The sequence below is a fragment of the Mobula birostris genome, chromosome 32, assembly GCF_030028105.1.
Source record: "Mobula birostris isolate sMobBir1 chromosome 32, sMobBir1.hap1, whole genome shotgun sequence".
Lineage (NCBI taxonomy): Eukaryota > Metazoa > Chordata > Chondrichthyes > Myliobatiformes > Myliobatidae > Mobula > Mobula birostris.
In genome coordinates this window covers 6479597-6492127 of record NC_092401.1, presented here as the reverse complement: position 1 = coordinate 6492127, position 12531 = coordinate 6479597, and the positions used below count along the sequence as shown (strand labels likewise).

The window sequence follows — 12531 nt, the reverse complement described above, 5'->3', positions numbered from 1 at the left end:
CTGGTCTTGCTACTTGTCTATTTTCAGCAGTATCAGTTTAAAATTCAGTGAAGTGATAACTTTAACATGTACTCCTTGGTGTCATAATGGCAGAATTGACCTTCCATTCAAATAATGTGCCTTAATGATCATGGCTACTGGAGTTAACACCAAATCATGTAAATACACCCTATTTTTATGGAACAACCAATTATAAGTTAGGAGGAATGTAAAATTGTGTGATGGGTGAGAAAGTACAACGTTGACTACTGGTCTACAAGTTGTATGAGACTAGATACATAATTTTTCAAGTGAGCTGGTTGCAAAGTGCTGAATGTTGATCTTTGCAGAGAGTGATCAGCACTTGTACTCCTGCCGCTGTGCACAAAGGGAGGGAGGTGTGGGTGGGCAGCAGGGTCAACAATGCAATCTTGACATGAACCGTTTTTCATATACACAACAGCTTAAATTGTTCACTATTTTACAGATCAGCCAGACAGCAAAAAAATAGCAGCACAAAGTGATCGTAAGTAGCATCTACTCTGTTGGTTTTCAAGATGTTTTGTGTTATAAGGAATTGGGGTAAATCTGTTAATTAGTTTAGGAAATCAGCCGGCTATTTTGTGAAGCTACAAATGGTGTGAGAATAATGTTAAATCCAAGGATATTCTCATCAGCAAAGAACATTTTAAACTACGTAATGTAATGTTAAATTTTAGTTAATTGTAAGTTTTTAATTATACAGTACAGAAACAGGCCTTTCAGCCCAATTTGTGTATCTACACCAGTCCCCTTTGCCAGTGTTTGGCTCATATCATCCTCAACCTTTTATTTATATTCTTGTCCAAATATCTTCTAAATATTGTAATAGTACTGACCTTTTGGCAACTTGTTCCATATACCTACCACCCCATGGCTAGGGGGAGAGAATAGTCTCAGATCTTCTTTGAATCCTACCCTCTCGAACAATCCCTTTGCCTTCTAGTTTCCCTTACCATGCAAAAAAATGATTATCTCCCCTGTCTATGTCCCTTACCTTATAAACATCTATAACGTCTACATTTAGCTCAGTGGAGCATATTTAATCTGTCGCAGAACTCGGACCCTGCAGTTCAAGCAACATTCTTGTGAACTTTATTGCACATTCTCCAGCTGAATCACTTGCTTCCCAAAGCGTAGTGAGTTAAACTGCACACCGTACTCTCAAGTGTAGTCTAAGCAATGACAGGTTGACATTGGAGGGCGGACTGTTGTGAAGGCTAGAAGTCCTGCTCCGCTTTCCTATACTCAGCATTGCATTTAGTGGTTTGTGTGAAGATTCACCTGTGAGTTGGCAAGTCACTCAGCCACGTGTTGGCCTGATTATCCATCATTTCACCTATCTGTTTGTATATTTATAATTATACTTTTCTTGATTACTTAAATATCTTGCACACTTTATTTATGTAATGATTGTCATCAAAATTAGAATCAGCAGTAGACTGAAGTTTAATTTGTCAAAAAGTGGAGCTACGCAGTAATAATTTAATATTCACTACAATATGTTAGCGATATGGCAACCATATCTCTATAATTTTGTAACAAATAGCTTGTAAATCACTGAGATTGGTAAGAGATCCATAGCTAAAAGCTATTTCTAGGAATGAGCATAATGTATATGCATATGTTGAACTTCTGAATGTAGTAGTATTATGGGAACTCTTTGTCGCGGTGTCCATCTCTTGAACATCTAAGCTTGGGAATAGCTTCTAGTATATTGAATTAATAATGGAACATTACATGGATTAAAGGTGGTGAATGTGAGTTCAGTTTTAACGTTTAAGTGAAGTTTGGATAGATGGTAGGGTCAGGGAGGGCTCTGGTCCCGATCCAGGTTGATGGGAGTCGTCGTCGTTGTCATTAGGTCGCATCAGGAATTTCCAGTTGGTGGACGATCTCCCTCCGTGCGGCTCTGTCCCGACACTTGTCCACAACATCCCTAGTCTTGTCCAGCATGGTCCAATCCTTGATGTTATCCAGCCACATTTTTCTTTGCCTTCCTCTTCCTTTCTTTCCCTCCAGCTTTCCATATGGCAAGTCTGACAAGATGTTATCTCTCTGCGTAACGTGTCCACAATAAGCAACTTTTAACTTCATGATCTTCTCCAGAATTATCCGTGGTCTATCAACTTTGGACAAAACCCTCTCATTTGAGTCTTTCTGTACCCAGCTGATCTTCAACATTCATCGATGGGAGTAGGCAGTTCAAATGGTTCAGTACAGGCTGGATGGGCCAATGGCCCTGTATTTCTCTATGACTGATATATTGCAATATTTGACTGTACAATTTGATATTTAAATGCTGAGTTGTATATAGAAATTGGTTTTTCCTGTAAATTTACTTTTTTCTTTCCCAGCAATTGGAGCCCAGCTTGCAGCCATACATCAGCAAAGGTAAGGGGAGCAAAATATTAACATTAAATGTTCAGCTGCTGCCTTGTGATTCTGAGAAAAAGAATTCATTATCTTAACGTTGCAACCTTCAATTCAATCTATACTGTAAACCGATCTCAATTGTGACGCCAATGAGAGATCATGATTAGCTGTCGAGCTTCAAGGATTGTCTGTGGGCTTTTGTCATGGGGTCCTTCTGATTGCTGCGTAGTAATTGCCACGGGAAGTCTGCGATTGATTTGTGAGGGAGTCTTTTCTGCTTTCGTTCGTAACTAATTTGTGGGTTTTAACTGAGTTGAGTGAGATTGGTAGTCATGGGTGAGGAATTTTGTCAAGCATTTCTGGCCCTAAAGGAGAGAGAATAGAGAAACATGTTTCAACAAAAGTGTCTTTATAGTACAGATTTAGTTACTGAATTGTTCACCAAATTTAAACAAAATGAGTGTAGTGTGTTATAATGCAGCAAGTCTTGCACAAAGCAAGAATTGTAGTAAGTAGAAATAAGTTGTAATGCAAGGCTTCCATAAGGGATTGGCGACCCGACTCTCAGCATATTGACAAAGTAGTTCTCCAAATGAAAATTGCTTGCTTTGTGCATTGTCAATTTTGTCAGGGGTTGTCTGCAGTAGTTTAAATAGAATAGAGGGATATGAGTGTAGACCTCTCACCATCTTACTTTGAACCGAGTTGGTCTCTGCTTGCTTGGCGAATGTTTTCAACTGGTGTATTGTGTTATTGGGAGAGACTGCTTTCATTTCAGCTTTAAACATTGTTTCCGATAATTGTATTGCTTTGTAGTGTCCTGTGCGACCTGTTGTGAAAGCTTGCATTGACCCATTGCTTTGCACTATGTTTTGTAGTATAGTTGAGTTTGTCTGAGCATGTTTGCTTAAGGCTGATCGTGTGGGTCTGAAGTGTGATTCTTCATGTCCTGTGAAAGTTGCCAGAGTTAAACTTAGCATTGGAACTTAATCATTGACCAGAACAGTACAAAGTATTTGCATTTTATTTCAGAATTGGGTTTCATATCATTGGTATGTGTCATGAAGTTTGTTAACTTTGCAACAGCAATACATAATAATCGAGAAAAGAACTGAAGATATGTATGTGTGTAGCAATGAGAAGAGGGCATGTCCTGGGTGACGGGGGTCCTTAATGATGGACGCTGCCTTTTTGAGGCACCGCTCATTGAAGATTTCCTGGATGCTGCAGATGCCTGTGCCCGTGATGGAGCTGACTAATTTTACAGTTTTCTGCAGCTTTAATTTAGTGTAGCAGTTTTTTTTGAGGACATTAGTTTGTGCAAAGTCTGGGTTTTCAGTTTTCATTTTGTTTCAATATTTTGGTTGACCACTCGAATAGTTTGACTAACACACATCAAAGTTGCTGGTGAACGCAGCAGGCCAGGCAGCATCTGTAGGAAGAGGTGCAGTCGACATTTCAGGCCGAGACCCTTCGTCAGGACTAACTGAAAGAAGAGTGAGTAAGGGATTTGAAAGTTGGAGGGGGAGGGGGAGATCCAAAATGATAGGAGAAGACAGGAGGGGGAGGGATAGAGCCAAGAACTGGACAGGTGATAGGCAAAAGGGGATACGAGAGGATCATGGGACAGGAGGTCCAGGAAGAAAAACGGGGGCGGGGGGGACCCAGAGGATGGGCAAGAGGTATATTCAGAGGGACAGAGGAAGAAAAAGGAGAGTGAGAGAAAGAATGTGTGCATAAAAATGAGTAACAGATGGGGTACGAGGGGGAGGTGGGGCCTTAGCGGAAGTTAGAGAAGTCGATGTTCATGCCATCGGGTTGGAGGCTACCCAGACAGAATGTAAGGTGTTCCTCCAACCTGAGTGTGGCTTCATCTTTACAGTAGAGCAGGCTGTGGATGGACATGTCAGAATGGGAATGGGATGTGGAATTAAAATGTGTGGCCACTGGGAGATCCTGCTTTCTCTGGCGGACAGAGCGTAGATGTTCAGCAAAGCGGTCTCCCGGTCTGCGTCGGGTCTCGCCAATATATAAAAGGCCACATCGGGAGCACCAGACGCAGAAAATCACCCCAGTCGACTCACAGGTGAAGTGTTGCCTCACCTGGAAGGACTGTTTGGGGCCCTGAATGGTGGTAAGGGAGGAAGTGTAAGGGCATGTGTAGCACTTGTTCCGCTTACAAGGATAAGTTCCAGGAGGGAGATCAGTGAGGAGGGATGGGGACGAATGGACAAGGGAGTTGTGTAGGGACCGATCCCTGCGGAATGCAGAGAGAGGGGGGGAGGGAAAGATGTGCTTAGTGGTGGGATCCCGTTGGAGGTGGCGGAAGTTACGGAGAATAATATGTTGGACCCGGAGGCTGGTGGGGTGGTAGGTGAGGACCAGGGGAACCCTATTCCTAGTGGGGTGGCGAGAGGATGGAGTGAGAGCAGATGTACATGAAATGGGGGAGATGCGTTTAAGAGCAGAGTTGATAGTGGAGGAAGGGAAGCCCCTTTCTTTAAAAAAGGAAGACATCTCCCTCGTCCTAGAATGAAAAGCCTCATCCTGAGAGCAGATGCGGCGGAGACGGAGGAATTGCGAGAAGGGGATGGCGTTTTTGCAAGAGACAGGGTGAGAAGAGGAATAGTCCAGATAGCTGTGAGAGTCAGTAGGCTTATAGTAGACATCAGTGGATAAGCTGTCTCCAGAGACAGAGACAGAAGGATCTAGAAAGGGGAGGGAGGTGTCGGAAATGGACCAGGTAAACTTGAGGGCAGGGTGAAAGTTGGAGGCAAAGTTAATAAAGTCAACGAGTTCTGCATGCGTGCAGGAAGCAGCGCCAATGTAGTCATCGATGTAACGAAGGAAAAGTGGGGGACAGATACCAGAATAGGCACGGAACATAGATTGTTCCACAAACCCAGCAAAAAGGCAGGCATAGCTAGGACCCATACGGGTGCCCATAGCTACACCTTTAGTTTGGAGGAAGTGGGAGGAGCCAAAGGAGAAATTATTAAGAGTAAGGACTAATTCCGCTAGACGGAGCAGAGTGGTGGTAGAGGGGAACTGATTAGGTCTGGAATCCAAAAAGAAGCGTAGAGCTTTAAGACCTTCCTGATGGGGGATGGAAGTATATAAGGACTGGACATCCATGGTGAAAATAAAGCGGTGGGGGCCAGGGAACTTAAAATCATCGAAAAGTTTAACAGCGTGAGAAGTGTCACGAACATAGGTCGGAAGGGATTGAACAAGGGGTGATAAAACAGTGTCGAGGTATGCAGAAATGAGTTCGGTGGGGCAGGAGCAAGCTGAGACAATAGGTCGGCCAAGACAGGCAGGTTTGTGGATCTTGGGTAGGAGGTAGAAACGGGAAGTGCGGGGTGTGGGAACTATAAGGTTGGTAGCAGTGGATGGGAGATCCCCTGAGCGGATAAAGTCGGTGATGGTGTGGGAGACAATGGCCTGGTGCTCCTTAGTGGGGTCACGATCGAGGGGTAAATAAGAGGAGGTATCAGCGAGTTGTCGCTGTGCCTCGGCAAGGTAGAGGTCAGTACGCCAGACTACAACAGCACCCCCCTTATCGGCGGGTTTAATAATAAGGTTAGGATTAGTGCGGAGGGAGTGGAGAGCAGAGCATTCGGAAGGAGTGAGGTTGGAATGGGGACAAGGTGCGGTGAAGTCGAGACGGTTGATGTCCCGTCGGCAATTAGCGATAAAGAGATCCAGAGCAGGCAGAAGACCAGAGTGGGGTGTCCATGAAGAAGAGGAGTGTTGAAGACGGGAGAAGGGGTCATCAGTGGGGGTGGAAGAGTCCTTGCCGAAGAAGTAGGCTCGGAGACGGAGACGGCGGAAGAAAAGTTCCGCATCGTGGCGAACACGGAACTCGCTGAGGTGTGGGCGAAGGGGGACAAACGTGAGGCCCTTACTGAGAACAGAGCGTTCTGCCTCCGACAGTTGAAGGTCGGAGGGGATGGTAAAGACCCGGCACGGATGAGAGCTGGGAACAGAGGGGGGAGGGGGGAGGCTGGGGGTGTCAGTGGAGAGGGGAGGGTTGGGGTGAGAGGAAGATGGAGCCTCCGAGGGCCCAGGAGTTGACGGTGGGATCTGAGGAAGACGGGGCTGCGGAGTGGTGGTGGGGGAAGGGGAGAAGGGAGTCACAACAGCAGCACATAAAGACCCGGCCTGGAGTTCAAGGCTGGAATCTTGAGAGCTGGGATCAGAGGCGGGAGGGGGGAGGCTGGGGGTGTCAATGGAGAGGGGAGGGTTGGGGTGAGAGGAAGATGGAGCCTCTGAGTACCCAGGAGCTGACGGTGGGATCTGAAGAATTTTTATGCACACATTCTTTCTCTCACTCTCCTTTTTCTCCCTCTGTCCCTCTGAATATACCCCTTGCCCATCCTCTGGGTCCCCCCCCCCCCCCCCGTCTTTCTTCCCGGACCTCCTGTCCCATGATCCTCTCGTATCCCCTTTTGCCAATCACCTGTCCAGCTCTTGGCTCCATCCCTCCCCCCTCCTGTCTTCTCCTATCATTTTGGATCTCCCCCTCCCCCTCCCCCTCCCCCTCCAACTTTCAAATCCCTTACTCACTCTTCCTTCAGTTAGTCCTGACGAAGGGTCTCGGCCTGAAACGTCTACTGCACCTCTTCCTACAGATGCTGCCTGGCCTGCTGCGTTTACCAGCAACTTTCATGTGTGTTGCTTGAATTTCCAGCATCTGCAGAATTCCTGTTGTTTGAATAGTTTGACTATTTCTTTATTGTGTAGAGGAGATGTATATGTCAGCATGAATTGTCCACCTCTAAATGGTTCCTAATGTGCTGAGCCATTTCCAAGAGTTGTCATGAGTAAACCACTGGTGGATCAAGAAATTCTCCCAGGTTGTACATGATTAAGGGTAGATTACTTTTGCTGATGGTATTTGTTTAAATTTCATGATTTTAATTTACGCTCTTACTGTGGCAGGATACAGTTACACATTTGGTTTGATATTCCAGGCCTATGAATGCTGTGTTTGGGTCAATATTTGTCCTGTAATTTTATCATTATGCCATGGTATTCCCGATCAGTGTCCGATAGTTGTGAAATTTGAAAAGTATCATTTGATGTCATGGAGGTTCTCACAAAGTCAGTAGCTTATCCTAGTAAAATCAGCAAGCAAAAGAAATGTTGTCATAAACTGGTTATTACTGGTAAATTGAAATTTATCAATAAATGGGATTAACTTTAATCTGAAGATAATAGTATCCATAATCCTAATTGTATCCAATTTTATAATAAAATTGCACTTTTATTTATGTAGTGCAGCCCATGAAGAATGAGATTATAGATTGATTCTGATGAATTTTTGTTCACCTGTTTGTCCATCCACTGACATTTTCCTCATCTTTTCTAGGACAACTCTTACAGAGGATTACAGAGTACCAGATGGGATGGTTGGTCTTGGTAAGTCTAATGTATGAGTGCAGTTTTTGTTCATTCTTCCTTGAACAACTATACCCTGGCCGAGTTATTATTTTATGAGAAACAAGATGCGTATTATCAGTCCCGAAGAAGGGTCTTGGCCTGAAATGTTGACTGTTTATTCATTTCCGTAGATGCTGTCTGACCTACTGAGTTCCTCCAGCATTTTGTGTGTGTTGCTTGAGGTGTCATAACCCAGTTCCTGTATCTTCAAAGCTGTAGCTTGGATTTTGTTTTGAGAACAGAGTTCCTTTATGTGTATGTTCTTGTTAGGTGGAAAAGTTCTTATTTGTCCCTTCATCGTAGGGAGTAAACTAATAAATAAGCAAAGTTCTGTACACCCAAAGCAATGTTTGTATCTTTGCATGAAGTACTTTAAGTGTCGAGGTTATCCATAGAATAGTTGAGCACAACAGGAGCCCTTTAGCCCATGATGTTATGCTGACCCATTTCAACCTACACATTGATTAATCTAACCCATCCCTCCCCTCGACACAACCCATAAATCTCCATTTTTCTTAAATTTGATTGCCTATCTTAGAGTCTCTTTCATGTCCTTGTTGTGTCAGCCATGCAATTCCAGAATTTTTTTCCAGCATTTTTCCCCCCTCTTCTCCCCCCGGCCCCTTTTTTTTATTGGAGCCATGCGATTATATGTATTACCCTTAGAGCTTGGGATAAGGAGAAAAAAAACGGAAAGCTTGCATGTTCTTAAATGTCTGGGGTCTGGTGTAATGTTGAATGATGTTAGGAGTGTAGCGTATTGGGGTGCAGTTATGCCAGACTAAATAGCGGTATTTGACTCTTCTGCATGTAAGTTGTTAGGTGTGTCTCTTGGAAGCTGAAAATGTGTATCCATCTTGTTATATATACACATAGCAATATGTCAGCAAATGTTTTTATTTCAGTCATAGGTCGCGGTGGGGAACAGATAAACCGAATACAACAGGAGTCTGGTTGCAAAGTACAGATTGCTCCAGGTGCAGTGGGCTTTTTTGGCAATTTTTTTCCAACTTTATTTGTTACTGTGGTTTATGAAATTCTAGAAACTAATAATGTGTATTGTTTGCATATGTAATTTTAAAGAATTTGCTGTAGATATTCAGTTTGTTTTTTCACCGGGAAGTCTTGCCATTACAATAAATTTCTTTTGGAATTCATTTGATGGCCCTACCTGTGTTTAGCTCTGCCCTAAATGTTATGGGTTCTAGCTTTGTCGCTGCTAAACTGGTTTCAACTTGGACATAAAAAAGTGTTGAGAGTCAGTATTGGCACTTCTTAAAGGCATAGGACACAGTTAACCAAGTTTGGGACAGTCAAGTAAAGAAGTAATTTGTCCCATTTGCTGTCCTTCGAATGGTCAATTGGTTAACTGTTAGTAATGCCAAGGGTTTTTCTGGGATCAAGTATAATAATTCTCTTGGTTGAAATATCATCAAGCTGCTGGCCCTATAGAAGATCAGCTAATAAGTCCCCTTCCAAAAAAACCAAGAAGTAGGGTTGTAAATCGTAATGGATCCCCATATTTTTGTCATATCCAGCCAATGAAAGTGACATCCAAAGCTAAGATCTCACATTAGCTCCGTTCCTCCCTGACGCAAGTAAACATTGCTCTCACTCACCCAGCTCCCATTCTTTTACATATATAGCATTCCTTGGACAGTGAGAGGAGACCATTATGCTGGCCTGATTCAGGTGGTAGGATCCTGGAGCGAGTGCATAATTGGCATCCAGGCTAATGGCTTTTACATACATGGCTCTCATATTGTGAATTTGGTCGCAACACCTTGCTTTGTTGCAAATCAGTATCATCTGTGACTTTTCTTCCAAATTGTGGTGATGAGCTTTCAATCAGCTTTCTAGCCAGGTGTTAACATGTTAATTGGTATTCTTCCTTAAATCAGCAATTCAATGCTTTTGGTTTTCTTTGGCTCCCTGAACAAGCGCAACAGAAGCAAGGTAAAAATGTTCTCCCTCTGAGCCCTGCCCCCTTCACCCTGAATTCCGGTTGTTAAATCAGACTTCCACTAAAACATGGGTTCAGACCAAATAAAAGTATCGAGATTCTTATTAGCATTGTTCTTGAGGAAGGATTTGATTCCCTGGAAAGAGGGGAAAAAAAATTTATTGGAGCATTTCAGGGGTGAGGGACTGAAGTAATAACAATTGTTGCAGTAGGAGTAATTGATTTGGTTAAATGTCAGGAATCTAAACCATTGTAGCAGTTTTCATTGAGTTTAGTGAGCTATGGGACGTAGATATAAAGTGATTGGCAAAATACAAATACAATATGTGGATCACCGGGTTTGGGAAATTGCTGCCTCAAAGGGCAATTCTAGCAGATCCATCTGCGGCTTTCAAAATGGAACAGAATCATACGTGGAGGAAAGGAATTCACTCGCAGCACTAGAGGGGAAATGAAGATGACTGACTAGATCATTCTAAAGTTCGCATTGAGTTAATGGAATGAAAGGCTTCCAGCTCTACCTCAGAGATTAGTTAATGCTTTCACAAACTATACAATTCATTTAAATTATCTTGTTAATGAGCTTTATTGCTAATGCAGTTAAGACCTGATACTTAGTTTGTCATACCTGAATAAAAAGTATCAGGTGTAATGTCGCCGGCATATTTTGTGAAATTCGTTGTCTTTGTGGCGGCAGTATAATGTAATACATAATAATAGGGGAAAAACTGAGTTACAGTAAATATATTTATTAAACAGTTAAATTAAAAAATAGTGATGTAGTGTGCATGCTTCGGTGTCCATTCAGAAATGAGATGGTGGAGGGGAAGAAGCTGTTCCTGAATTGTTTAGTTTGTGGCTTCAGGCTCCTGTACCGCCACCTTGACGGTAGCAGTGAGAAGAGGGAAGGCCCAGGGTGTTGAAGGTCCTTAATGATGGATGCTGTCTTTTTGAGCCATCGCTCCTTGAAGATGTCCTGGAAACTCTGGAGGATAATGCCCATGATGGAGCTGACTGAGTTTACAACTCTCTGCAGCATACTCCATCCTGTGCAGTATACCCCCCCCCCCCACCCCAATACCAGACTCTGTGCAGCCATTTAGAATGCTGTCCACGATACATGTGTAGAAATTACTGAATGTCTTTGGTGATATGCCAAATCTCCTTAAAATTCCTAATGAAATATAGCTGCTGTTGTGCTGCCTTTGTAGCTGCATCAATATGTTGGGCCCAGAATTTGCAGTTGTCTTTTGTGCAGCACTACCGAACAATGGGGGAAGAGTGGCATTATTTCTAATACTATATAACTGCCTTTTTCTTCAATTATATGGAGGCTTATTCAGGAGGTTGCTAAATTTACACATACACAAATTTACAGGCTTTTTTCTTACCAACTATAATGAATAGGCCCTTAAGTGTTTACTCATTGTACATCATGAAGTGTATTTTGTATTCCGATTGTGTTGAGAACTTGCCCTTAATTGTAGATTACAAATTTTATTTTCCTTCCAGAAAGTGGAGGTTTGCCAGAACGATGTGTCTCGTTGACGGGGAATTCGGAATCAATTCAGTAAGTGCTGATGTCCCCACTACTAACAGCACTGTTGAGGTGCGGCATGATGTGATTGGCAAAGCTAGTCCTTCATTAAATATCCTCAGGAGTTTTCAGCTCCTAGTTTTATGATAGTAAACACAGTGTCTAGGGGGTCATCTGCTAGTGAGAGTATAACGTAACTAGAAATTTAATTAGTTGTAGTTAAGCAGAGCCTGAGATTTAACAAGTGTATTTTCTTTTCAGGACAGCGAAGATGCTGCTGGATGAGATCGTGTCCAGGGGTCGAGGTGGGCCACCGGGTCAGTCCCACGATTCCACGAATGGCCAGAGCGGATCTATTCAGGAAATAGTAATTCCAGCAGGGAAGGCTGGGCTAATTATTGGCAAAGGTGGAGAGACCATCAAACAGCTTCAGGTATTAAAGATAGAAGGGTAAAACTGTAAGTATATTTAAAGGATGAAAATCCAGAAAATCAGTTTGTGTAATGCAGTCCTTTCCTTAGGATGAAGCCATGTTAAAATTTTTGAGGATCAAGTGTGTGCTTATTGTTGGTAATGGATCATTTGGCATAAAAATAAAAAAAAAAATTGGAAGCACTTGGGTACAGAGAGAGAAACAGTGTTTCCAATCGAGGAATCTGTTTCTCTTTCCTCGCATGGTGCTTGATGTGCTCGTTATTGTTTTCAATTCAGGTTTTCAAAGTTTATAGTCTTTTTTTAACCTTGGTTGTCACGGCCTATAACCTTGGCTATGTTGGCCAAGCTAGCTATGTTATCCGCTAGCTCTCTTTTTGCTGGTAAATGAATTGGACAAGTACAATTAAAATCAACAGATGCTGGAAATCCAAAGCAACACACACACACAAAATACTGGAGGAACTCAGCAGGTCAGGCAGCATCTATGGAAAAGTGTAACCAGTCGATGTTTCGGGCCGAGACCCTTCATCGGGATTGGAAAGGAAGGGGAGAAGTCAGGGTAAGAGGGTGGGGGGAAGGAAGGAAGTAGTACAAGTTGGTAGGTGATGGGTGAAACCAGGAGAAGGGCTGAAGTAACGAGCTGGAAAGTTGATTGGTGAAAGAGTTAAAGGGCTGGAGAAGAGGGAATCTGATACGAGAGGATGGAAGAAAGGGAAGGGGGAGGAGTGCCAATGGGACAAATGATTTGTAAGAATGA

General features: G+C 43.1%; 1 protein-coding gene across 2 annotated transcripts in view; it reads left to right on the top strand.

The window, feature by feature from the left end:
* LOC140191240 (far upstream element-binding protein 2-like) overlaps positions 1-12531 on the top strand; it is a 55301-nt gene that overhangs the window by 20699 nt on the left and 22071 nt on the right. For both annotated transcript variants that reach the window (XM_072248446.1, XM_072248447.1), the window contains exons 3-8: positions 467-505; positions 2376-2412; positions 7769-7818; positions 8745-8816; positions 11315-11372; positions 11601-11772. In XM_072248446.1, the coding sequence (XP_072104547.1) occupies positions 467-505; positions 2376-2412; positions 7769-7818; positions 8745-8816; positions 11315-11372; positions 11601-11772 (428 nt within the window). The remainder of the gene's footprint in view (positions 1-466; positions 506-2375; positions 2413-7768; positions 7819-8744; positions 8817-11314; positions 11373-11600; positions 11773-12531) is intronic.